We start from the raw sequence: 25,803 nt of genomic DNA, 5'->3' as shown, positions 1-25,803 counted from the left end.
ACTTACTAAAAGGAGTACCATCATGATGGTATTATTGCAATAGGGAAACTTAATGATATAGCTTCCACGTTGCCCAGTATAAGGCCTGATGTACTCTGACAGTATTGGGATTTTAGTCAACAGTAAGACAATAATTAAGAAGCCCATGCAAATAATGATATGCCTTTTTGACGTTTTGCCTACCATACCTGTCAAATTTCAGTGTGTTTTTGTCTTTGAATTTGCTGGACCAGAATTGACATTTAACTGTGTTTTTTCAGTGAATTCCTAAGCTTTTTTGATGCATTGTCGTCACCTACCATGGACCTGTTCCGGGCTACACACATTCTTCATCTGTGCATACCCCTGTAGGGCACAGAGTACACAGTCTTTGCTAAAATGGATTGGCTACATATGCTATGTTATGTTAATAGTTTTATGAAGTGTGGTATCATCCAGATAACGGAATCCTGGCTAGCAATAGTCCTGTGTGAAATTTCAGTTATGCAGGCATAATTTGTGTAATTTGGGGATTTTTTGTATTGTTATGCCTTTACATCACTTTTTGTCACTATGCTCCATTTGTGGAAAAATGCGCCATGAACGGCACCATTCACTGTAAACAATTCCTGCAAATGCGCAGAACAACAAAATGCGACCAGCCATTGTACATGTGCTTTATTTACATCTGTCCTCGCACCAGAAAGACCACATGAATATTAAGGCCCATATTTATACTTTTTGATGCAAACCTGAGTTAGCGCCATTGCAAGACTCTGGGTGGGGGCCATATTTATGGAATTACGCTAGCTGGCGCTAATGCCCTGTGAGCATTCCTTTGAAAGGACACTCACAGTCTTGGGAGGAGTAGGGGGAAGCGGGGCTTTTTTGCCAAATGATGGCGCTACACTGTTTAGAGCCAAAAAAATTGCCTCTAAACAGTGTAGCGCCATTTTCTAGTGCACAACGCCCATGGACATGGCTCCTGTCTTCGTAAAGACAGGATCCATGCCCACCCTGGGCATGGCCATTGGTGCCAGCGCAATGCAGGGGGCCCCAAGTCAGAGCCCCGAGTGGTGTTGGGGTAAAAAAAAAAAGAATACTAACTGCCTACAGGTCCCCTTATGCCTACCCATACCCAGGAGTTAAATTATGGCCCTAAGCAAGCTTAGCGCCATTATTTAAAGCACCCTTCCCCCCGTGCTGGATTTCAGCATGGGGGATAAATACGGCGCAAAGGCCATATTGTCCTTTTCTGCACGGGAACGCCTACCTTGCATCTCATTGACGCCAGGTAGGTTTTCCCCTCCAAAAAACAATGTAAACTCCATAACATTGGCGCTAGACATGTCTAGTGCCAAAGTATAAATATGGAGTTAGGTTTGAGCTGAATTAGCGTTAAATATTACGCTATTTCAGTGCAAACCGAGAATCAGTATGGGGCTAAGGAGCCGAGAAATTGAGAGGAAGATCATTCCAGTCCCTGGTCACCAAGACGGGAAAAGAGCAACCACCACAGAAAGTGCATTCTGTTTTGGAAACCAGAAGAAACTGACAGAAAGCTGAACAAAGAGAGTGAGAAGCAACATATTGAATGTTGATGAAATGGGGGACCAGAGTGGTGAAAAACACGATGAACTAGCCAGAGAGGTTTACATTTTATGAGAGATGGAATTGGAAGTCAATGTAGGGATGCCAAGAACAAGGAGAGATGAGTTTGGTGGGGAAGCTGGAAGATGACATACACTGCAGACTCATGAATTTGAGAGTCTAGCAAAAGAAACCATAGGTAAACTAACTTTAGAAGAGTTACAGTAGTCCAGGTGGGAAAGAATACTTACCTGGACTACTGACTGTCAGATTGAGAGGCAAAAATTACCAGGGGCAGCTAGTAACTGGCTGGTAACCTTGAAAAGTGGTGGGGCGAACGAAGTGCCACACCAGTTCCCAAAAAATAAAATAAAACACTCCCTCTCCCAAAAGCCCTTAATAAAACACCCCTCCCTCAAAAGCCCAAGATAGAATACCCCCTACCTCCAAAAGTCCATCATAAAACAACCCCTCTGCCCAAAACCCCGGAATAAAAGCACTATGTTAAATTAAAATAAAAAGTACTTACCAACTGCCAGCATGAGAGAAGAGCATGGATTGGATGGAGCGGGCTGGGTGGTCGCTCCTTCAGACCCTGGAGACCTGTGCTTGGTATCAACCCAGCTGTCTGAAGACAACTGTGTGGTGAGCTCCAAATTGCACATGTCACTTTGGCCAGCAGAAAATAGCCGGCCAAAGTGGCACACGCAATTTGGAGCATCCAGCCAGGCACTGCTCCAGTCCTCTGCTGCCAGTCGGCAGCAAAGGACACGCACCTATCTTTTTTGCCTTGGGGCAGTGCAGCACGCACATCAGAGGGAAAAATAAAACGGCAATGAAATGATTTCATTGCCATTTTATGTTTTCACCTGTGGCTCACAGGTGGTGGGGGCAATGCTCCCCTCTCCTCACGGACTAACCACTGATGAAAATTGCATGATTTTACTAAGTAAACAGATGTGGTTAAACAGGAATACTGATCCTAATGGAGGGAGAGATGGAGTTACCGAAAAATATATTATTGTTGAGAGAGTTAAGACTCATCCAGCTAACCACTGCAGGTAGATAAGATATAGGAACTGCATGAGACATTATCATTGCCATCATTAGCTGCCCTGACGCAGCCAGAGCTGAGCTCCCGATTTCTTTGCTTTTGCCCTTTCCAAAGTGAATACATTTCTCATGTAATTTCTTTAATGATAATGCATGAATTGCAGACAGGGCTGAACCGACCTATAGGGCAATAAGTATATGCCAGAGGGGCTGGTCTAACAAGTCAATATTTGTGGGAAGATTTTTGGCTGTTGGTGGGCCTATTTTATGGTCTGCTGGACTGGTTTTTACTGTTGATTTCCCTGATATTGAAACAAACATTGCCTGCAGCAAGCTCAATAGACCTCATCACACACATAAATCATGTCACACACACACTGACAAAATAGAAGCCCTTATCTTTAGAAAGAACACCTCTATATGGGACCACAGCTGGTGGCGGGCAGAACTTGGACCAATTTCCGCCCTCTCCACCAGACCACGCACGAAACCTCAGCATTATCCTCGACTGTCAACTATCCATGAATCGACAAGTAATCTCAGTCACCTTCTCCTACTTCTACATCCTCCATATGCTCCACCGAATGGATCCCCACCGACACCAGAAAGACAGTCATGCATGGCCTGGTCACCAGCCGCCTCGACTATGGCAATGATCTCTGCACTGGAGTATCCTCCCAGCTACTTAAAAGACTCCAGACTCTACAAAAATCTACAGCTAGTCTCATCCTTAACCTTCCCAAGTGCTCACGGGTCACCCCACACTTCAGGAACCCACACTGGCTCCCCGTCCAGAAGAAATACCAATTCAAAATCCTCAAACTTGGATACAGAGCTCCACACAGCCTCGGGCCTTCCTACATCAACCATCAACTGAGCTTCCACATCCCAGTAAGACAACTATTCTCCACCTCGCTAAACCTCGCCCACCCCCTCTGCATCCATTGCAGCTGCAGCAGAGGCGACTCCTCCCACACAGCAGCCAAGTCCTGGAACACTCTGCTCCTCCTCCTCGGAACAGCTCCCTCCCTGACGGACTTCAGAAGGAGACTTAAGATGTGGCTTTTCAACTGAGACAGGCACCCTTAGCACCCAGATACCCTTAGGTGTGACAGTGCTGAGATTTACAAATGCTATGATTGATTGCTTGATTGATAGAGACAATGAATAACGTGTGTACAGCAGTGTATAGAAATGTATATAAGACAAAGGGGACTACAAGGTGTAGGTTTCACATGTCATCCAAACTGATAGGCATTTTCGAAGAGTGTTTGGTCTGGGGAAGCATAATCTCAGGATTCAGGAATTAATACAGTGATTAGGGTTGACTTTACTAATAACAATTATTTCTATTCATTTCTACCAAAACAAACCCTTTTTAGCAAACTTAGGATAATCAAAGAATGCAAAAAACATACCTTTCTAACCTGTGCCATGCAGTTTGCATACAGCCCTTTGATGGCAGTTCATAGCTCACTGTTCTAGATTATGATTGTATTTTATGAACTGCGCAGTAACAAAGGGATCTCTATGACAAAATCGGTATCCCACTGAGCTATGCACATAAAAAAAATGTTCTGTAATCTGCATATTACAAATTCTTTGCAGCAGGCAGATTAACATTCTGTGCTACCTTAGATAAGTCAAAACTGACACTAGACAATGCTACATCTCTCTCCAGCAGGTATATTAAACACCAAAGTTATCTGGGCACTTTTATTGTTGCCTGAAAACTGCCGGATATACAAGGAACTCTGCAGTGCTTTTAATTCTGCTGCACTGCTACAAAACCAGCCCCCAGTTACAAATGCGAACCCCCACCCTTCCAGCCTCCCGGGGAACCTTGGTACCGCCAGTTCATCTTTGACAGTTAGCTCTTTAAGAAGGCAACAATATGGCATTCAAAGATGTGGGGAAAGGGAAGGAAGACGATGGAATGAGAGGAAAAAGGAAAAGGATGCAGGAAAATGAAAAAGGCAAGCATGGGAAAAATGAGAAGGGAGTGATTCAAATAAAGGTTTGGGGAAGGGGGATGGAACACGGGTATTTTAATTTGGAAAGACTGAGTGGTGGGTCGGGCACATAAATTAAGAACTAGGCAGCTGAGATCATCAAGTCAGCTTTCGGTTCGGTTTTCAATTTGTTTTTTAATTGTTTTTTCCTCTCACCTTCGATCCTTTGGCCCCGGTAGACTTTTCCTTTTTTGTAGCGTGGTCGGACCCTGTGATTTTATCTTCTCCTTGTCCTCAGCTCCAGTCACCAGCCGTCGTCCTCCCCTCAAGTGCTCTTGTGTTAAATGCTGGTTTCCTGGTTACCAGCCTTTTATACAAAGCATGTCACAATGGAGACACCTTAACATTTTATGTCAGCACTCTGTAGGTGAATCCATATGGTGGAAAGGGCAAAGCCGCCAACTATTAAATCAATAAAACTGAGGCACCCATTAACCGGAAAAGACCCCATGGCATATTCCCTCAAAAGAGGTCTCGTTTTTCATCTTTGGTGTGGTGGCGGCGTCCCCTGTCTACGCAAGTCTTCTTGTACACTGGGGCTCGTGGCATCACAATGTGCGTCTGTGATGTAAAAAGCGTTCTCTCCACACCGTTCAGATTCTCGTGCTGCTGTGATGTAATGGCGCCTTCTAAATTTATGTTAGAATTGTTTTTTTTTTCGAAAACATATCTGAACCTCTACTTGCCCTATGAGTATAGTTTCTAAGGGGGAAGCAACATAACATCAAGGAGGACACTAAATTGTAGAATGTGAGAGCAGGTGGTTGGACGCTACTTTTTGTCTCTTTAGGAAGGATGGGAAGGTGAATTTCGGCGAACGCAAGTTGTCAAACTTAGATCGCTGTGCCAAATTACAAAGTGGCGAAATGCATGCATTGTGCCACTTTGGAACCCTTTGTACTACAATATGCCTGTGCCAGGCATAATGTATGCAAAGGGGATGTTCCTCCATTAGGGGGCCGGAGAAATGGTGCAAAGCAATCTAAGAGACTTCTTTGCATCCATTTTGGCAGCACTTTTAAAGCCTGCTCAGAGAAGGCGTTAAAAGAAGGCACACCATTGTTTACAATGGGCCTCAATGGCTTTGTAGGATTAGCGTAAACATTTTTGACGCTAATCCAGCAAAACTCCAAACTAGCATAAAAAATGTTGATGGTAGTTTCCCTAACTACTGCTATGGTGGGCCGTATCTTAGATACGGCGCACTCATAGTGGCGTTGGGGGGGGGGGCTAAGGGGCACAACAAAAGTGGCGCAGCACTGGGTTCAGTGCCACTTTTCTTAAAACAGGACCTTAGTTGTTGCGTGTTAAGCTGCTAAATGCCACTCTATGTGTTTCCATTCGGAGGACACGTCAAATTGAGCTATATGGTTGCCTTTTGCTTAGCTACCAAAGAGGTACATTTTAGAGATTCTTCGACCTGGTATCTAGCTCAGGGCAGTTTTAATTTTTTTTCCTCAATGTGCTCAAGGTGCTGCAGATGGATAGATAGCAGGAATCAATGCACACCTCGTGTGCAATTCGTAGACTTGCAAAGACCCCGGAGGCGGTGCTGTTTACACTGAAAGATACAGTGCACTTTTATTCCGTTGCAGGTTTAGTCAGTATCACTTGTCTTGTTAGACTGGTATTTTGACTTGAGGACTATGAGTTCTACAGGAGCTTCACATTTGTGTCCAACAAATTGTATTCAGTGCTTCCTTTAGGAAGGCCTTTCATCCTTAACATTTTGATAAATAAATACTGTGGCCTGCCCCACCTCTAAAGAGCAGTAACATTTTCCAGTTTCTCAGACCCCTATGAGGACTTGAGGCTAAAATCATAATTTTGAAGAGCAAACTCATAAAATACTAATGTGTGGGTTTCAATAGCCTGGTGGCCCACAGGGCTCTTCTTTCTGCGCCCTGTACCAGAGTTCCAGGTTTAACAGTGCTTGTGTTCCCAAGATGTTTTGTATTTGGGCAACAGTTTTTAATCATGCTACACATTTAAGAAGTATTTGGGACCGAGCTACAGTATCCTACACCAGGCACCCATCATTGTGCATTTTATTACCTTGTGGTGCTTTAGGACGGGTTACATGTGACTTGCTAGTTGTGCTTGATGTTTTCACTCTCTCTTGAATCACACATGATTGGGAGGTGAAGCTGTGTCCATTGTGGTTAATTCATGCCTCAAATAAACTTTATTCTTATTGCCTGTGCGCTTTGGATTGCATAAAGTTTTAGAGAAGGAACCCTTTTCCACAAATTGCAGTCTAAAATGTTTTTTCCATCTGCATCTGTTCTGCATCTCTGGAATTCTCTGAAGTCTATTTGACTCCTACATATTAAATGGGGGTCGGTGAAATCTAAATTTTGAAGTAATTGTAGACATAGTCCTTCAGCAGGATTGTGCATACTGCCACGTAAACACATGCTGCACAGTTAATATTATTTGAAGTAATCGCAGCCCTACTTAATTTTTTTCTAGTGGATCGCAACTAAGCTTGTTCTTATAGTGCTTCTTGCCTGTCATTTCACCTCATAGCACAGTAAATGATTTGCATAACTAATGCGTAAGGGAACAAGATTTTCCGTCAACACTCTCTGAAAACAGGGAACTGCAATTTCTTCAGAAATCAGCAGGCAAAAGAGTTGGTTTGGGGTAACTTCCCTTTTCCATTGCATCTCTATGCTGTTCTGCAAGACACAGCCTTTTCTGTAGGGTGAAGCTCCTCACAGCAGGATAATCTCCAGCCTGGAGCACCCACAAATGAGGCACAAAGCGGTATGAACTATCTGCACCTGGCTATCAACAACAGCAAATAGAATGGTCAGGAAAGAGAAAAAAGGCTGTTTTTTGCTAAAAGACCCTTCTCACTCTGTACAACAGTGACTGCAGCTCCCTGTATCCCCACCATCCACCAAGTGGCAGTGCTACAGGACGACTAGTAAGGAGCCTCTCTCAGCAAAAGGACCTCATTGAATTTCTACAGGAGCCTTGTTGCCTTTGTCCTCACTTCACTGTCTAGATCTCCTTCCTCCTCCATCACTTGTGATAGACACCACCCCCATCTTGTGCACAGGAACAGGCCAGGCTTTTTAAAAATGGAATCCACAGGTCCCCATAACTCTGCTTCGCTTATACTTACAATGCATGTACTACAGTGGCTGCACACGCAAACACTAACAACATACACTCTAAAGGGATTGTATGACAAAACAAGGTATAAATCTGATTGCTCATTGAAAAGACACTCTCAGCCAGTGCTAAATAAATAATTTTAGTGAGTGAGTAAAAAATCTTTCATTACAGAGAAGTAACTCTATCCCGTGCTCTTCGCCCGATCAGTGTAGGATTACCTGCCTTGTCAAATAGGGGGCGTGCTCTAATGGCATGCTCTGACCTGGACCTTCCCTACCCTCCTCACACATAACTGTTTGGGGATGGGCCTAGAGAACTAGGCACTCCCAATGACGGACAACCCGACCAAACCGTACTCTGGGGGTCATTATGACCCTGGCGGTAAATACCGCCAGGGCCGGGGTCGGGGGTAGCACCGCCAACAGGCTGGCGGTGCTCTGCCGGGCATTCTGACTGCGGCGGTACAGCCGCGGCCAGAAGCGGAAAGCCGGCGGTGTACCGCCGACTTTCCACTGCCCATGGGAATCCGCCATGGCGGCGCACCTTGCTGCGCCGCCATGTGGATTCTGACACCCCATACTGCCATCCTGTTCCTGGCGGGTCGCCCGCCAGGAACAGGATGGCGGTATGGGGTGTCGTGGGGCCCCTGGGGGCCCCTGCAGCGCCCATGCCAATGGCATGGGCACTGCAGGGGCCCCCGTAAGAGGGCCCCCCAAAGAATTTCAGTGTCTGCTTAGCAGACACTGAAATTTTAGACGGGTGCAACTGCACCCGTCGCACCTTTCCACTCCGCCGGCTCCATTCGGAGCCGGCTTCCTCGTGGGAAGGGTGTTTCCCACTGGGCTGGCGGGCGGACTTTTGGCGGTTGCCCGCCAGCCCACTGGGAAACCCAGAATGACCGCCGCGGTCTTTTGACCGCAGTACGGTCTTCTGCCGGTTTCCGCTTGGCGGGCGGCTCCCGCCGCCCTCCAAGCTTAGAATCAGGCCCTCTGTCTCCTAGCGAGGGTCAATGCAGCCACTTCATTTGACTTCCTCCTTTCGGTCCTGAAGGACAACAGTGGGTCGGCCCGGCTGAACCACTTATACCCGATAGTATTGAAGGCATGTGACGGACTTTTTATCATGGTGATACCTACTCCCAACATTTCACAATTGATATCCTCACGAGGTTACCCCTTTAGACCATTCGGACCACTCGACTTGCTTTGACCACTCTGACTATTCTGATTACTCGGCCTACCTTGACTGTCCTGATCACCATAAAGTCCGTTAAAACTATCAACAACAGTCCCTCTCATCCCCCTCACTCCAGCCCCTCTCCCCCACCCCCCTTCCTCCCCACTACCCCCCTCTTCTTCTTCTTCTTTCTTTCCCTTTCTTTTTATTCATCCTTATCTGCCCTCTTTTAAGCACCATCCCTTCCATATTGGCCCGAATGGTAATGAGCCAACATGTGTTTCCCTCACAGTTGTAACTGTTATGTTGTGCATAGGCTGCTCAGACTTCTTGTGTAATACTACCTGATTTATAATAAAGAATAATAAAAAATAAAAAAAATAAAAAATTATCTGTACACCCTGAATCTAGCACTTGATTTGAACTTGTTTCCGGTGCAGAGCACTGGCACCTATTTTTGAGGGCAGGCACCTAATTTTCTGCCTCAAGCATTTACTGCCAGCAAAAGGCACATATGGGAAAGACAGAGGAAGAGAAAAACGAAAAAGCATCACAATGGGAGAAAGCAGAAAGCTGCAGGAGTGAGCTGAAGGAGCAGGGAGTGGCAGTAAATAGATAAGGAAGCCCAAGATGGCTTCAGGATTACACTGCCTTAGTATTCCGTGTTTGCACATTTAATTAAAGCAGCCACATGTTTAAGAGGAGGGCTTTGGGCACCGGCATGTTTTTATTTACAACTTAAGCACTACCTCAATCACATGTTTAACCTGCCTGTCCTGGATATAGAACACTATTTATAATGTTTTCTGCAGTTCACATCCTCCAGTTGGTTACTATCTCAGAAAACCTTGTCCTACTAAACTCCTGAAATCCTGCATGAAGAATTGACCTTGACTTACTCCCACTTGATTCCTCTCCTGTCTTTCTTCAAAGTGACCTTCTTTGTCCATTCTTTTCAACCTCTACATGCCTTATTTTCTGTGTAAAGCCTTCTTTCAGTCTCCTGACTATCTGTTTTAATCCTTCTTATTGGAATTCTGCAATAGGCTCACATCTCATGTCGTAGATCACAAACTTTCCCTCTTTAAAATCTTTTTCTGTAACCTGACATTACCTAAATCTCCACCAGCCTTTGTATCTTACCAACCATTCATCTGAAACCGTATAGCCCCCACTAAAGATCACATCTAGGTGGTAGTAATATAATCTATTACAAAGCAACTGAATGCAATTGTTTTTCTTGAGAGCACATGATTAATCACAATAACCAACAATAACCACTGGATTACCCAGTATCCTTGGGTTCCAGAATTGTGTGCTATTCACCATAAAATGCTTCAACACCTCATCAGGGGTAATAAGCAATATATATATGAAATCACAATTATAATGTTTATGATAATCTGTTTTGCGCCTTTTTTGAATAGAAAATAATGGGTATGTGACCATGATCTTCTCAAACAGTATGATTTTAAAGTGGCAATTTTGATATTTTACTGTTTTTCACTCCCAGCTTCCATGCTTCCTAGGGCCTCTTAACACTCCCTTGGGTAAGGTACTTCTCATAAGAGCTCCCCTTGTCTGTGTAACATTTTTAGTCCCCAGGCACCTCTCTTAACTGACAGTATCTCAAAGCAACTGAGCAGATATAAAACAAACCACAAAAAAGCACGCTTTCTGAGTGAAGTTGTACTTCCATGCCAAGTTTAAAATAAATCCACTCAGTAGTTTTTGCTGCTACTGCAAGCAAACTTTCCTATACAGGGTCAAATATAAATATGTTGTAAATATAGCATATATATATATATATATATATATATATATATATATATATATATATATATATATATATATAATTCTCAGGAATGTACAATAGAAGGCGAAAGTGGTGAATGAGGGGTGCAGTGTTTAATATTTGCTAATGCCGTTCACTCCTGTGTGCAACGAAAGGGTTGGTTGCACACCATGGTCTGCTGTCAGACCTTGTCGCTGAGCCCTCACCATCAAGCAACCCTATGCCACAAATGGACTTTGGTCCTACGCGGTGTTGTGTGGCTGCCCTGTGTCCAACCTCTTGCAAACACTCAAACCTCCTCCAGTGGAAGGCATAATGCATCCCCCTCCCCAAGCTACTATTGGCTCAGGGAACTCTGGGGCCCCTTGTTTTTTAAAAAGGGAGGGAGTGTATGCAGCCCCCCCCCAAAGCCACTATTGGGCTCGGGGTCCCCAACCCCCTTAAGTAAAAAAATTCATTTTTAAGAGACAGAGACATGTGGTCCCCAAGCTTTTAGAGGCCCTGGGGAAACCATCCTCCAGGGCCAAATACATTAACATTAGGGGAGGGGGCTTTTGGCCCTCCTCCCCGGCGCATATGTGTCCCGTGGATCCTGTCCCCGGAGGCCATACTTTAATTATAGGGCAGGTGGGGCACATAGCCCCTTCCCCAAGCCTTAAGAGGCTCTAGAGGCCCAATCCCCTGGAGCGAAATGCCTTACTATTTGGGAAGGGGTGGCAAGTGGCCACTACCTAAGCCTTCTTGGGCCCCAAGGACCATATCCCTGTGACCAAATTCTAAAGGGAAGGGAGTGTGCCTCCCCTCTGAGCTTTAGTAGTCAAAGGAGCCCCATCCCATCTTGCTGAATTACATAATTAAGGGGAGAGATTGTGCCGCCCCACTCCCTGAGCCTCCATGGGCCCCATGGACCCCATACCCAGGGCAAAGTTCTAAGGGTAAGGGGCATGCAGCCCATCCCGAGGCTTAATAGGCCCGGGGACCCCATCTTCTGGGGATAAATACAATAAAAAGGGGAGGGTAGCCATATGCCCCCTCCCCAAGCCGTATTAGGCCCAGGGACACCATCCTCGGAGCCAAAGGCAATAAAAAAGGGGAGAGGAAGCACCGCCCCACTCCCTAAACCTTAGTAGTCCCCTGGAACCAAACCCTGGGGCCCAAATTGCTTAATTAAGGGGAGGGATGCATGCAGCCCCATCCACAAGCTTTCTTGGGCCACGCGAACCCCATCCCGCTAGAGCCACAGGTGTATGCCCCGGTACTAACCCAGGGTACTCACAAACCTCATTTTGGCAGTCGCAGTGGGAGCCCCAGGGCCCCTGTGGCCCCAGTCAGCTCCCCGCATATTGTGAGAACCAGCATTGCTCCTGTCCAAAGGGAGCAGCATTCTTTGCATGCTCCCGGAGGGTCGGCACAATATATTTTTCTCTGCCCTCAGCAGTGTGGGCAGGGACACAGAAGTCTGCTCTTAGCTGGCGGGAGCATGTTTCAATCTCTAGCTGTGAGCAGGTGTGCCTTCCCTGCCTGCACCCCTCCAGGCAGGGAAGGCATGTTTGCTCCCGTCTGTCGGGAGTTTTAAAAATGCTCCTTCCAGGTGGAAGCAAAGATATGTTTCCCTGTCTGCATCAGTGCAGGTGGGGAATCTACCGTGTCCCATGGGTGGGCTCCCCGTAACACAGTAACTGAACCTGGGATATGGAGTGTCAAGGGCCTTTAAAGGCTCAGGGGTGGGGGTTGTGTGGCCCCCGCCCTTTTCATTTTTGTTATGCCCCGGGAGATCGGGTTCCCTGGGCCTCTCCCCATTTATTATGCATTTTAGACCCAGGGCATTGGGTCCCCAGGGCCTATAAAAACTCAGGGAGGGGGCCCATGTAAGTTTCTTCCCCTTTGTTTATGAATTTGGCACCAGGGGACAAGGTCCCTGAGTCTTAACAAGCCTCTGGGAGAGGGACCATGTGACCCCCTCTTAATTATTGCACAGGGTTATGTTGATGGGGTTCCCAGGGCCACCATTGGCTCAGGGAGGGGGCCAGCCCAATCACTGCGTCCATGGGAGTCCACCTCCGGGACACAGTGGTTTTCCTGTCTGCAGGAGCGCAGGCAGGGAAACATATGTCATGTGTCATTTTTAAAGCTTCCGCCGGGTGGGAGCAAACATGGCTTCCCTGACTGCATGATTGCATGCAAGATAGGCATGTCGGCTCCCACCTAGAGGGAGCTTTAAAAATGCTCTTGTTGGGTGGGAGCAGACTTCTGTTTCCCTGCCCGTGTTCTTGCAGGCAGGGATGCTCAAATTGCTCCCGCTCATAAGTAGCAAGCAAAAACAGCTGCTTCCTCTGAGAAGGAGCAAAACTGGCTCCCACTTAACCCAGGATGGGTACATGTGGAAAGCCAGTAGGGCTGCCGGGGTCCCTGTGCTCCCCATGTCGCCCCCCCATGGGGTGTGGTGGGATTGACCTGAGTAGGCACTGGGACACGAATATAAGGCCCCAGAAGATGGGGTCCCAGGGACCAGTATTGGCTTGAAGGGGGCAGCTGCATGCCCATGTCCTGTTAAAAAAGGAAAGGCAATAGGGTATGTGGTCCCTGAGTCAACAACATTTTCAGGGTGGGGAGCCATGCAGCCTTCCTTTAAATATATGTTTGGACCTTGGGGGATGTGATCCCCAGGGCCACTATTTACTTGGCGAGGGGGGCATGCACCTCCTTTCCTTAAGATACATGAAAGGCCCCAGAGTAGGGGGTCTCCTGGGCCTATAGAAGTGTGGGGGAGGGGGCTGCATGTCCTCTACCCTTAATTAAATAAAACAAACCTGGGGATTGGGTCCTTGGGGTTCATAGAGGCTCAAGGAAGGAGTCTCCACCCCCCTTAATTAAATTAGAAAACCCCAAGGAATTGGGTTCTCAGGCCCTAAAAGCTCAAGTGGTGGGTTTGTGCCACCCTTACCCAATTTTGAAAAATAAATAATTGCCAGCTCTTGCTTACCCATGTGAATGGTTGACCACCCCCGCTGAGCATGGCATTCGCATTAGCATGGTAGGGAGGTTAGCTGCCCTTAGAGGGTTGGACGCAGAGCCCGATGGCCATATGCATCAGGGAGTTGGCTTCATGTATGGTAATAGCATAACACTAGAATTTCACTAATAAAACAAAAGATTAAACCAATGTTATAGTTAGAAGTTGTAATTGTAACTCACTTTAAATTTAAAAAATCCTTATTAATTCATTGAAATAAACAAAGGTTAAAGTATCACTACAGTTAGGTGAAAAAGCCATTTAAAACAAGCTTTTTTAGGCACAAAACCACTGAAATTGAGCAGTTATACTTATCTCAAGTGACTATAACTCGTGCCCTAAAGTAATTATAACCATGTGATGACCCCAAGACAAAGTCAATAGGCCCGCCCTGTATATCCAATCGATCCCTCTTCAACAAGGCTAATAGGTGCAGCTCCATAGATTATATTAAGACCCCTTGACAAATCTAATAGGATTGCCCTAAGTACTGATCTGGTCTTGTTTTTGACCAATTCAATAGGCTGGTTTTTAGGATATTATGTAGTGACCCATTTACAAAGCCCATGGGCTTGCCTTACATATTGATGTGGTCACCCCCTGACAGAAGCCAATATACTTGCCTTTTATATATTGGTGTGGTGATCTCTTAACAAAACCAAATGGCTTGCCTTGTAAATTGATGTAGTCACCGCTTGACAAAGTCAATAGGCTTTTCTTCATATAATGATGTGGTGACCCCAACAAAGCCAATAGGCCTCTGATGTATGTTGATGTGTGTCGTCTCTTGACAAACTCAATAGGTTTACCTTTATATAATGACAAGGGTAAAAACCTTATATATTGGTGTGGTCACTTCTTAGCAAAGTCATGGTTATGTCTTTTGTATATTGAAGCAGTGACTTCTTCAGAAAACCAGTAGACCTGTGTTATGTAAAAAGACACCCATTTATATGGTGCTGAGTGCTTCCATTGGAAGGCAGAGTGGAGTAGGGGGTTGGCTGCCCCCTTGCTGGGAATATGTGCAATGCTTGTCTTTGACAGGACACTAATGCTATAGTTAGTTATGGTAGTAAGATCATACTTTTCATTAAAAACCCTAGAAGTTCACTGAAAAAGCCAAAGGTTCAAGTGACATTATCGTTTGGTCTAGCAATAATATCTCATTTCACATTAGTAAAAGAACCTTTGAAATTCACTGAAAAAAGCAAAGGTTGAAGTAGAGTTATAGTTTTGTGAAAATATCACTTAGATATTCCATTATAAACCCAAATAAACAATGTAATTCACCAGTTTAGTTCCGTAACGTGCACACCCAGTCATGCACTGCTTATGATCTCACAAAGTACATCGCTTGACATTTTCAATTATATCATTGATAACATCCCTGATGACATTATCCACAATCCTCCTGCTCAATTTATTTTACAAACTAGTACAGACTTTTAAATATGTAAATAAGTACTAAATATCACAGAACCATGTAACGCATGAATTACATAAACATATTTGCTTATATAAAATAATAATTAGTCTGTAGTCCAGTGCTTCTAAATGCACAGGCCTCCACTACCTACATCCTTTTCACAGAAAGTCCACTATTTTCAGGCACCCAATTCCAATTAGGTGTCCAAGATAATGCTAAACCATGTCGCAAAACTCTTCATGATGAGCCCAGTCCCGCCAGATACCCAAGCCCCATAAAGTGATCAAACTTCTGCTATGTACAACCTTAAGCCTAAGCAGTTCTTGTCAGTGACAGCCCACTCTCTACAAACACCCACATCCAATTAGGTGGTCAACCCCCTACTACACTTAACTTTCACAACTCTTCACGGAAACCTCTAGACACCCAACTCCGATTAGGTGAGTAAGCACCCACTGCACACAATTTCTGTCATGTGCACAATCCATCATGGAGAGACCACTCCCTGAAGTCACCCATTTCCTATTAGGTTGGCATGAACTACCACAACAAAGCTGTGGCTCTGTGCACAAAGTTTCACAGGGTGCCCACTACCCATAGACCCTTAAACCTTGTTAGATGGAAAGCCTCTACTATGTACAGCCTTTGTCCTATGCAAAACTCTTCTCAGACAGCACAAACCCCACTGATGCAAACCCCATTAGAAGACTAAGCATGTTGGAAAAGCTTACACTTATTAGCATTAGAGAAGCTGTCGAAAATGTGCTATAGATTTAGCTCATCAGTGTCCAAAGCGTATTCCAAACTGTTACATCCACTACATGATGCAATCAGTGACTTAACATGTGAGATCATAAGCAAAGCATGGTGGAGGCACAAGTTCTAGGTAGCTGAATGAACTGTAACTGTTGAAGTTCAGTGTTTTTTTTGTTCAAAATGGTACATTTTGAGGGACATTTTCACCTAACTATAACATCACCTTTTATCTTTGCCATTGTGGAGTTATTGTTAAGACCAGGCTCAATAGAAGGTTTATTTTTTTGTTTGCTAATAACTTTGGTGGCTTTTGATGAGGCAGCCAACCCCATGCTGTGTATGGCCTTTGATTGTGCCGGGCATGTGGTTAGAAGCACACCTCTGCTTCCAACTCCCCGCAGGCAGCCAACCCCACGCTATGTACTGCCTTTGGCATGCACAGCAGGGGGTTGGGCATGGCTTGGCCTGTCCCCAGGTCATGTGGTTAACCATCTGAGGGGCCTGTGGTCAGTCTGAACCCGGAAGTGAGTCCCAAACAGGTAGGGTTTTAGCTTCTTCAGTGCTCAGACGCAAACGCTTCACATTCTATTGCACTCCACCTACGTTCCCAGGGAAGTAACCTCCTGCTAATGAAGGCTATGGGTTGATCTAGGCCCTCTTCATTAAGCTGTGAAAGTACTGCTCCAATACCATGCTCTGAGGTGTCTGTTTGCACAACAAACTCCTTGGAGTAGTCAGGTGCCTTCAGCACAAGTGCTGTGCACATGGCAGCCTTCAGGGCATCAAAAGCGTTCTAGCAAGCCTCTGTCCAGATCACTTTCCTGGGTTGCTTCTTAGAAGTCAACTTAGTCAAGGGGGTAACAATGGTACCATACCCCTTGATAAACCTCCCGTAGTATCCTGTGAGACCTAAGAAGGCTCTCACTTCAGCCTGGGTCTTCGGAGGCTCCCGAGCCAGAATGGTATCAATCCTTGGCTGTAGGGGTGCCACCTGGCCACTCCCCACCTGGTGTCCCAAGTACACCTCCGAACCCTGCCCTATTTAGCACTTGCTTGCCTCAATAGTGAGAACTGCCTTCTGCAGGGCCTCTAACACTCTCCAGTGGTGTTGCAGGTGTTCCTCCCATGTAGAACTAAACACGGCAATTTCATCCAGGCAGGTGGCACTGAACTCATCCAGCCCAGCCAACACCTGGTTGACCAACCTTTCATCCCTTCTTCATCCCAAATGGCATGACTTTAAATTGAAAGTGTCAATCTGGGGTAGAAAATTCTGACCCCCTCCTTGGCCCCCTCAGTTAAGGCAATCTGCCAGTACCCAGATGTTAAGTCAAACCTACTGAGGTACTTGTTAGCTCCTAACCGGTCAATGAGCTCATCAGCTCGGGGGATGGGGTGTGCGTCAGTCTTACTGACCGCATTGAGTCCCCGGTAGTCCACACAGAACAGGAGTTCTGGAGTAGCACCAAGTGCAGCAGCCTTTGGGACCAATACCACTGGGCTGGGTCAAGGACTGCTGGAGTGCTCAATAAACCCTAGGGTTAGCATTTTGGATACTTCATCCTTTATGAAAGCTCTGACCCTGTCAGTCACCCTGTAAACGTTTTGTTTAATGGGTATACTATCCCTAGTGTCCATATTATGTGTGCACAAATGTGTGACCCCCTGGGATCAGGGAAACAGTGAGGCGAACTGTCCCAGCACCTGGCGACAGTCCCTCTGCTGCTCTTCAGTCAGGGAGGGGGAGAGGATCACTCCCTCCACAGACCCATCTTTTTCTCCTACAGACAGGAGGTCACTCTCCTCCTCCACTCCATCATCTGTTGCAAGGAGCATGGACAGTTCAGTCTGCTCAAAGTGAGGTTTGAGGCGGTTGACATGCAGGACCCTTAAAGGGTTCCTTGGAGACTGAAAGTCCACCAGGTAGGTGACTTCACTCTTGCGCTTCACCACCTCAAATGGCCCAGTCCACTTATCCTGGAGCACCCTAGGCTCCACTGGCGCCATTACCCACACTTTCTGACCAGGTGGAAACTCTACCAGAGTGGCATCCCGGTCATACCACTGTTTCATATCCTCCTGGCTTGCTTCTAGGTTCTCCTGTGTGAGACTCCTGAAGCGGGCAGTCTGGTTTCTCAAAGCCAGCATGTAGCTAAATACATCCTACGGGGGTTTACTAGGAGCTTTCTCCAAAGCCTCCTTCACCAGACTCAGAGGTCCCCCTCACAGGGTGGCCATGGATGAACTCAAAGGGACTAAACCCAAGTTCATTTTGAGGCACCTCCCTGTAAGCGAACAGAAGGCATGGCAAGAGGGCGTCCCACTTCCGCCTCAAGGGCTCTGACAGGCCCTGAATCATGTCTTTCAAGGTGCGGTTGAACCTCTCAACCAGACCATTACTTTGGGGATGGTGAGGTGTGGTGAACATGTAGGTCATCCCACACACCTTCCACAGAGACTTCATATACATGGATATGAAGTTGGTACCCCTATCAGATACCACTTCCTTGGGGAATCCCATACGGGTAAAAACCCTCATCAGTGCACGACCCACCACAGGGGAAATGACTGACCTCAGAGGAATGGCTTCTGGGTACCTGGTGGCATGGTCCACCAAACCAGGGTGAACCTGTTGCCCAAGGCTGTCTTGGGATCCAGAGGCCCCACAATGTCAATACCTACCCCTCTCAAAGGGAGTACTAACCACAGGAAAAGGTTGGAGGGGAGCTTTACATTTACCCCCACTCTTGTCACTTGCCTGGCAAGTTGGGCAAGACCTACAGTGTGCAGCAGAATGCTTGCTCATCTGGGATCAATAGAAGTGGGAGACAAGCCTCTTATAGGTCTTGTCCTGCCTCAGATGTCCTGCTAAAGGCACATCATGAGCCAACCCCAGAGAAAGGCCCTGAAGCACTGGGGTACCACCAGCATACGAGCTGACCCAGGCTCAGGAACCTTAGGCTCACCAAATAGGAGGCCATCCACCAAATAGATCGGGTGAGTACCTGGCTCCTCTCCAGCTGCCTGGGCTGCAGCCTGCCTCCGCAGTCCCTCTAGAGTAGGGCAAGTTTTCTGTGCTTCACAGAATGCCTCCATGGTGGGTCCCCCTTCCTGCTGCCACTGTGACAGCTCAGGGACCTCCACCAGTTCAGCCCCCTGTTCCCCTGTAGGCTCTGGGGTGTCACTCTCAGGCTCTGCCTCCTCCCGGACCGTGGGAACTTCTGGGGCCGGTTTCCCATGCTCCCTGCTCTTCCCTTTTTTTGGCAGTCCCCTGGGCCTCTGTTTCAGGCTCCAGCGGCTCTTGACCACCCTGACAGGCTGCCATTTACCTGGTGGATACGCATACCCACCCAGGCAGACCCAACATCTCCTAGTGAGATCTGTGTTCCACCTCCTTCCAAGGGGAATCCTCCAGGTCATTGCCTAGCAAACAATCTACAGGCATGGTTAGACTCACAGCTACCTTCAAGGAACCTGAGACCCCCCCCCATTCAAAGGGAACCTGCGCCACTCTGCGCAGGCGCTCTGAGTTGTCCATTGCAGCTACTTTGTGAAGTACTCAGGGATCAATCTGCTCTTCAGACACCAGCTGACTCCTCACCGTAGTCACACTGGCTCCTGTGTCTCTCAGAACCTCCACCCTCTGCCCATTGATGGTCACCCACTGCCTGTACGTCTTAGAGTTCTCAGGCACTAAGGTTCTCTGCAGCATCTCACTGCCCCCTAGTGAGACAAGGATCATCTCAGCTGGCTCCCACCCACTGGAACCAACTGCCGCCCAAGCACTACACTGGCCAAACCCTGGGATGACGCACAAGTGGGTGCCGGTGTACTTTTGGCGCATTTGGGGTCACCCCTCACATGACTCACCTGGTCACATGCATAGCATTTACGTGGGGGACCACCTGCCACTGGCTTCCCTTTGGAGAACCATGGCTTCTTCTCACTGGGGGTTGAGAATCCTTACCCTGGGAATCAGTTTGGGGCCCTTTAGGGAACTCCCCCTGTTTACCCTTACCCCACCTTTCTTCTGAGAGGAACCCTGCCCATCCTTGGCGTGGTCTTCCCCATGCATCTTTTGGACCCTTGTGCTCTCCCAGCCATCTGCTTCCTGCGCAAGCTTCCTGGGATCTGTCAGCTTGCTGTCAATCAGGTGCTGGCGCAGCTCTGGAACAAATAAAATGTACAAGTGCTCCCAAGCAATCAGATTGTAAAGCCCCTCATACTGTGGAATCGCATTTCGATTCTTCACCAACTTGGGCCAAATGGGCCCTGTGATACACAATGACAATTATGGCCTATCTCTGTGGGACAATGTACAACTAACACAAACTATGCTTACTGATATGTTTCTGATATTGCCTGAAACACACTATATTGCAAGGCTTGCCATTAGAACAGCCACCATGAAATATATTTTTCATTGCATGCTAGCTGAAGCAGGCTTCCTTCTTGAAGATACCATTTGTGTACGTGCTGTTCTCAGTTCTGTCATACGATGTATCATGCGATATTAGACATGTAGGACATATTATGTAACTTCCTTGTCTGTGCTTCAATTTACTATATATGGTGTGTTATGAAGAATTGACTGTAACACCTTTAGCAATAGTGAAGAATTGATCATACGTCAATGTCAAGGACCAATGAAATGCTCAATTCTGTTTGTGGTTTGATATTATAAAAGATCATGTATTACTTCCTTATTCAGACTGTTCGAGCTACATTTATGCTGCTCAGTCTCCATGTACATGTATTTGTTGTTTCTAAATAAACCTTTTTGTCAACCAGGAAGAGCTGGCTAACGGTTGTTTATATCCTGAGATGGGTATCTACAATTCAGCTTCTACAATACGTAGTTACCTTACTGCCCTTCACCCAACCATCCAGTGACCTGCAATAAGAAAAAACACATTCTAACCATGTTTGGAATTCCTTCTTTTTAGAGGACCTAAACTTGTCCTTATCTTCTCAGGGGTGAGACCATATCTTGTGAGCAGGGCATCCTTCAGGATAGTGTAGGTGAGACTCTGAGCATCCCATAAGGCTGTCAGTGTATCCCTCCCGCCACCTCAAAGTGCTTCCAAAGAGCCGCCCCCCAATGAGCTTTAGGGACCAGATTCATGTGGAGAGCAGACTCATACCCCTTGAACCACAAGTGAATGTCATCCTCCCTCTTGTAATCTTTCTCTAGGTCTTTAGGGATGTGTACCCTTCTTTCAGGCTGCACTGTACTGTTGCTGCCACCATCTCTACTAGACTGGCTCCTATGATCTAACTCCTTTAAGCTAAGCTCATGAGCCAGCAGTATCTTCCTTTCCTCAATGGCTATCCTTCTCTCTTCCATCTCTAGACTGAGCTTCTTCAGCTCCAATTGGTACTCTCTTTCTACCTGTCTGTCCTGCAACTCTTCAGGTGTCAGACCCTTGGAGGACACACTGCTACCTGCCTTAGAGACTGTCTCCCTACACAGACCAGGCCCACCCCCTACATCATTGTGAGTGACTTGCACCTCTTCATCTCCTTCCTGCTCAATATCTGAGTGCCCCTCCGCCTCTTTGGCTGTCAGCCGCCAGGCATTTAGTGCCTTTTGCAGCTCCTCCTTCTTGGATGAGCTCTTAATGGGACAGGCAAAATCCTTGCAGAATTGTTTCAACTGAGCTACTGTGTAGCTCTCCACTTTCTATATGTCAAAGGCAACTCCAGCTGATGCATCTCCAGATTGAGACATGATGAAGATTTTAAAAAAGTGCAAAGTTCCAAATGCAGAAAAACAAGTTCCCAAATGAAGTTTAAAAAAAAGTCAATCAAGGGATCAACAAGAAGTAGAACAAAATGAAGTCCCGAAGAGAAAAGCAAAAATCCCAAGACAAGTAATATGTGATCACGTAGTGGTGTGAACTCACACACTAGTGTTCACTTAATCACTGTATGTCAAGTACAAATTCAAGTCCAATCCCAACCGCTGATCACCAATGTTAGAAATGGGGTCTTTGGTTGGCAGTCAGGTTATCCCCTGTCCAAGCAAGGACACTCACTCTAGTCAGGGTAAAAGAAAATCACCCTCAGCTAACCCCTGCATACCCCCTTGGTAGCTTGGCATGAACAGTAGGCTTAACTTCAGAGTGCTAGGTTTAAAGTATTTGTACCAACACACACAGTAACTCAATGAAAACACTACAATATGACACAACACAGGTTTAGAAAAATAGAAAATATTTATCTAAACAAAACAAGACCACAACAACAAAAATCCACAACACACAAGTCAAGTTATTAGTAAAAATGCAAAAAGAGTCTTCATGTAATTTTAAACACAACACTAACCCTGTTAGCGTGAAAATGGACCTTGGGTGCGTCAAAAATACCCCTGCACGGACGAGTGTGCGTTGAAAAGGGCTTGTGATGCGTCGATTTCACTCACGGATAAGACCTTGCATCGTTTATCCTTTAGTCATGTCGGCGTGTGTCGTTTCTTCTCTCTGCAGGAGAGCGATGCGTTGATCCGGTCAACACTCTCGGGTCCTGGCAGGCCTTGCATTGTTTTTACACACCCAGCAGTGTTTGTGTCGTAAATCCAGCCTCACGATGATCCGAAAACCATGCAGGGTGGGTTGCGATCTCTCCAGCCTCCGCCAGCGATGTTGTGCGTCGCTCCTCTAGCCCCGGGCATCGATCTTCGGGCCGCATTGCAGGCAAGCGTTGATTTTCAGCCGTGAAGTCGGTGGTGCATCGATTTTTCAGCCAAAGATCTGAGTTGTGTCGATCTTTTCCCCGCATGGTGGTCGGTGCATGGATTTCTCTCTCTTAGGCTGCCAGCTTCTCCTTTCAGGGTCCCAGGAACTGGATGGGCACCACTTGGCAGAGTAGGAGTCTCTCCAGAAACTTCAGGTGCTGGCAGAGAGAAGTCTTTGCTGTCCCTGAGACTTCAAATAACAGGAGGCAAGCTCTAAATCAAGCCCTTGGGACCTTCACAAGAAGGAAGGCAACACAAAGTCCAGTCTTTGTCCTCTAGCACAGGCAGAGGCAGCAACTGCAGGATAGCTTCACAAAGCACAGTCACAGGCAGGGCAGCTCTTCTTCCTCAGCTCTTCAGCGCTCCTCCAGGCAGAGGTTCCTCTTGGTTTCCAGAAGTGTTCTAAAGTCTGTGGTTTTGGGTGCCCTTCTGATACCCATTTTGCCCTTTGAAGTAGACCTACTTCAAAGGAAAGTCTCTCTTGATTGTGAAATCCTGCCTTGCCTAGGCCAGGGCCCAGATGGACACCAGGGGGTTGGAGACTGCATTGTGTGAGGGCAGGCACAGCCCTTTCAGGGGTGAGTGATCACTCCTCCCCTCCCTCCTAGCACATATGGCTCATCAGTAAATGCAGACTATACCCCAGCTCCCTTTGGGTCACTGTCTAGTGAGAGGTGCAACCAGCCCAACTGTCAAACTGACCCAGACAGGGAATACACAAACAGGCAGAGTCACAGAAATGGTTTAAGCAAGAAAATGCTCACTTTCTAAAAGTGGCATTTTAAAACACACAATCTTAAAATCAACTTTACTAAAATATGTATTTTTAAATTGTGAGCTCAGAGACACCAAACTCCCCATGTCCATTCGCTCCCAAAGGGAATCTACACTTTAATCAGATTTAAAGGTAGCCCCCATGTTAACCTATTAGAGGGACAGTCCTTGCAACAGTGAAAAACGAATTTATCAATATTTCACTGTCAGGACAGATAAAACACGTTACTGTATGTCCTACCTTACCCAGACACAGCACCCTGCCCTTGAACTACCTACAGCCTACCTTAGGGGTGCCTTACATGTAAGAAAAGGAAAGGTTTAGACCTGGCAGGTGGGTACACTTGCCAAGTCGAATTTACAGTTATACCTGCACACACAGACACTGCAGTGGCAGGTCTAAGACATGATTACAGAGCTACTTATGTGGGTAGCACAACCAGTGCTGCAGGCCCACTAGTAGCATTTGCTTTACAGGCCCTGTGCACCTCTAGTGCACTGTACTAGGGACTTACTAGTAAATCAAATATGCCAATCATGGATGAACCAATTACATATACCTTTTGTATAGGAGCACTTGCACTTTAGCACTGGTTAGCAGTGGTAAAGTGTCCAGGGTAACAAAAACAGCAAAAACTGAGTCCAGCACACATCAACAACCTGGGAAACAGAGGCAAAAAGTTAAGGGAGACCATGCCAAGGATGAAAAGTCTAACAATAGATATATATTATATACTTATAAATCAGGTTGTATCCTGTTTGTTTGCTGTTTGCTAGTATATTTATTTAAGTAACAAACTCGTTTCTTCATTTAAATAACAAACAAAAGTTTGAAAAGTTTAGTGGATGTACTCTAACCAGCCAGGCTCTTGGTTTTGGCAAGGTGTTCATCCTTCTTTTGTGTTGATGTACATACCTTCACATTCACCCTGGTCCTATCATTACTGTGCTTTTTGTTAGGGCATCGTTTATTTATGTTATGCAGTTCCTTGCTATTTTCGATTAAAGGAGAAAACTAATTTTGCATCAGGGTCATTGCTTTTTTGTTAAGTGAAATTTCTGCTTCGTGAGTTTTATTTCCCTAAAACAAAAAAGTATGCCAAGCCAGGAGAGGTAAATATGGCATCTGCGTGGCAAAATGTTCATCTGCCACACCGGAGGATACACAGAAGGCAGTGAGATGGCTGTCCCTGAAACAGTGATCTCAAAATATGGCAGTTGTTCATAAAGGACCCAGGCCCATGTTTATACTTTTTTAGCGCTGCATTTGTGTCGTTTTTTGACGCAAAATCGACGCAAACGTACAACTTTGTCTGTGCAACACAGGGCCGACAGGTTGCAACAAACACACGATTTAACAATTGTTTTCAAGAAAATAGAAACTGCCTATTAGCGTAGGAGTGAGCCGCGGATAGAAGAACTGCGTTGCACAGACTCGTGTTACATAAATTGGCCTCTATAATGAGGTATTTTGTTATGTGGTTATGTGTCATGTAGTCATGCTTCTATTGGGACTGCACAAACAGTAAACTCAACTATATGCATGTTTTTTTTTAGATAAATATGTTTTTGTCATTAAAGTCCACAAAGCAGATCTTTTAAATTATTTGTGTGATTTCCTGCCCATATTTCTGCAAAAAGCGATGTGTCTAACACATATGGCGCCAAAATAGTTTCTCGCACAGAGCGCCATCAACACCCAAGCCGGCCCTGATACCAAGTGTACCCATATGTAAGGTTTTCATGCGGTCACAAAAGCCAAGCAGACGGTACAGAAAGCACTTATCTCTTACCTTTTCTGGAGGACAGACATGAGTTGTTTACAGAATGTCTCCCCATTTTTTGAAAACTCTTTTAGATCTCGATACACTCTATCATACTGAAAGAAAATATGCAGTATATCAAATTAGAATGGTGATGCAGGAGAACACATATTATTTCAAAATAATGTATAGAGACGATTTAGGAATACCTTATGTATTGATTAGAAAAATAAATTATTCTAGCTGTTGTGTTGTCCTATTTGCCATTATGGTAAATGTGACATGAAGGCTACTGAATCAACATTGGACGTCAAAGGGTTCTAAGGGGCATATTTATACTCCGTTTGCGCCGGAATTGCGTCGTTTTTTTGACGCAATTCCGACGCAAAACTAACTCCATATTTATACTTTGGCGTTAGACGCGTCTAGCGCCAAAGTCCATGGAGTTTGCGTCATTTTTTAGCGTGGACACCTACTTTGCGTTAATGATATGCAAGGTAAAAAATTGACTCCGAGGCATGTGCGCCGTATTTACACTCCCGGGCAAAATTCACGCCCGGGAGTGGGCGGGTCAAAAAAAATGACGTACGGCCGCTTTTGCACC

At 46.1% G+C, this 25,803-nt stretch overlaps 1 protein-coding gene across 1 annotated transcript in view; it reads right to left on the bottom strand.

The window, feature by feature from the left end:
• The window catches only part of NOSTRIN (nitric oxide synthase trafficking), a 554,795-nt gene that overhangs the window by 499,994 nt on the left and 28,998 nt on the right, over positions 1–25,803 (bottom strand). Inside the window, exon 2 of the mRNA XM_069221364.1 lies at positions 25,230–25,315. Within this exon, the coding sequence (XP_069077465.1) occupies positions 25,230–25,315 (86 nt within the window). The remainder of the gene's footprint in view (positions 1–25,229; positions 25,316–25,803) is intronic.

Source organism: Pleurodeles waltl, chromosome 3_1 (assembly GCF_031143425.1).
Source record: "Pleurodeles waltl isolate 20211129_DDA chromosome 3_1, aPleWal1.hap1.20221129, whole genome shotgun sequence".
NCBI classification, from domain to species: domain Eukaryota; kingdom Metazoa; phylum Chordata; class Amphibia; order Caudata; family Salamandridae; genus Pleurodeles; species Pleurodeles waltl.
The sequence above is the reverse complement of the archived record's forward strand: the minus strand, read 5'-3'. Positions and strand labels throughout refer to the sequence as shown.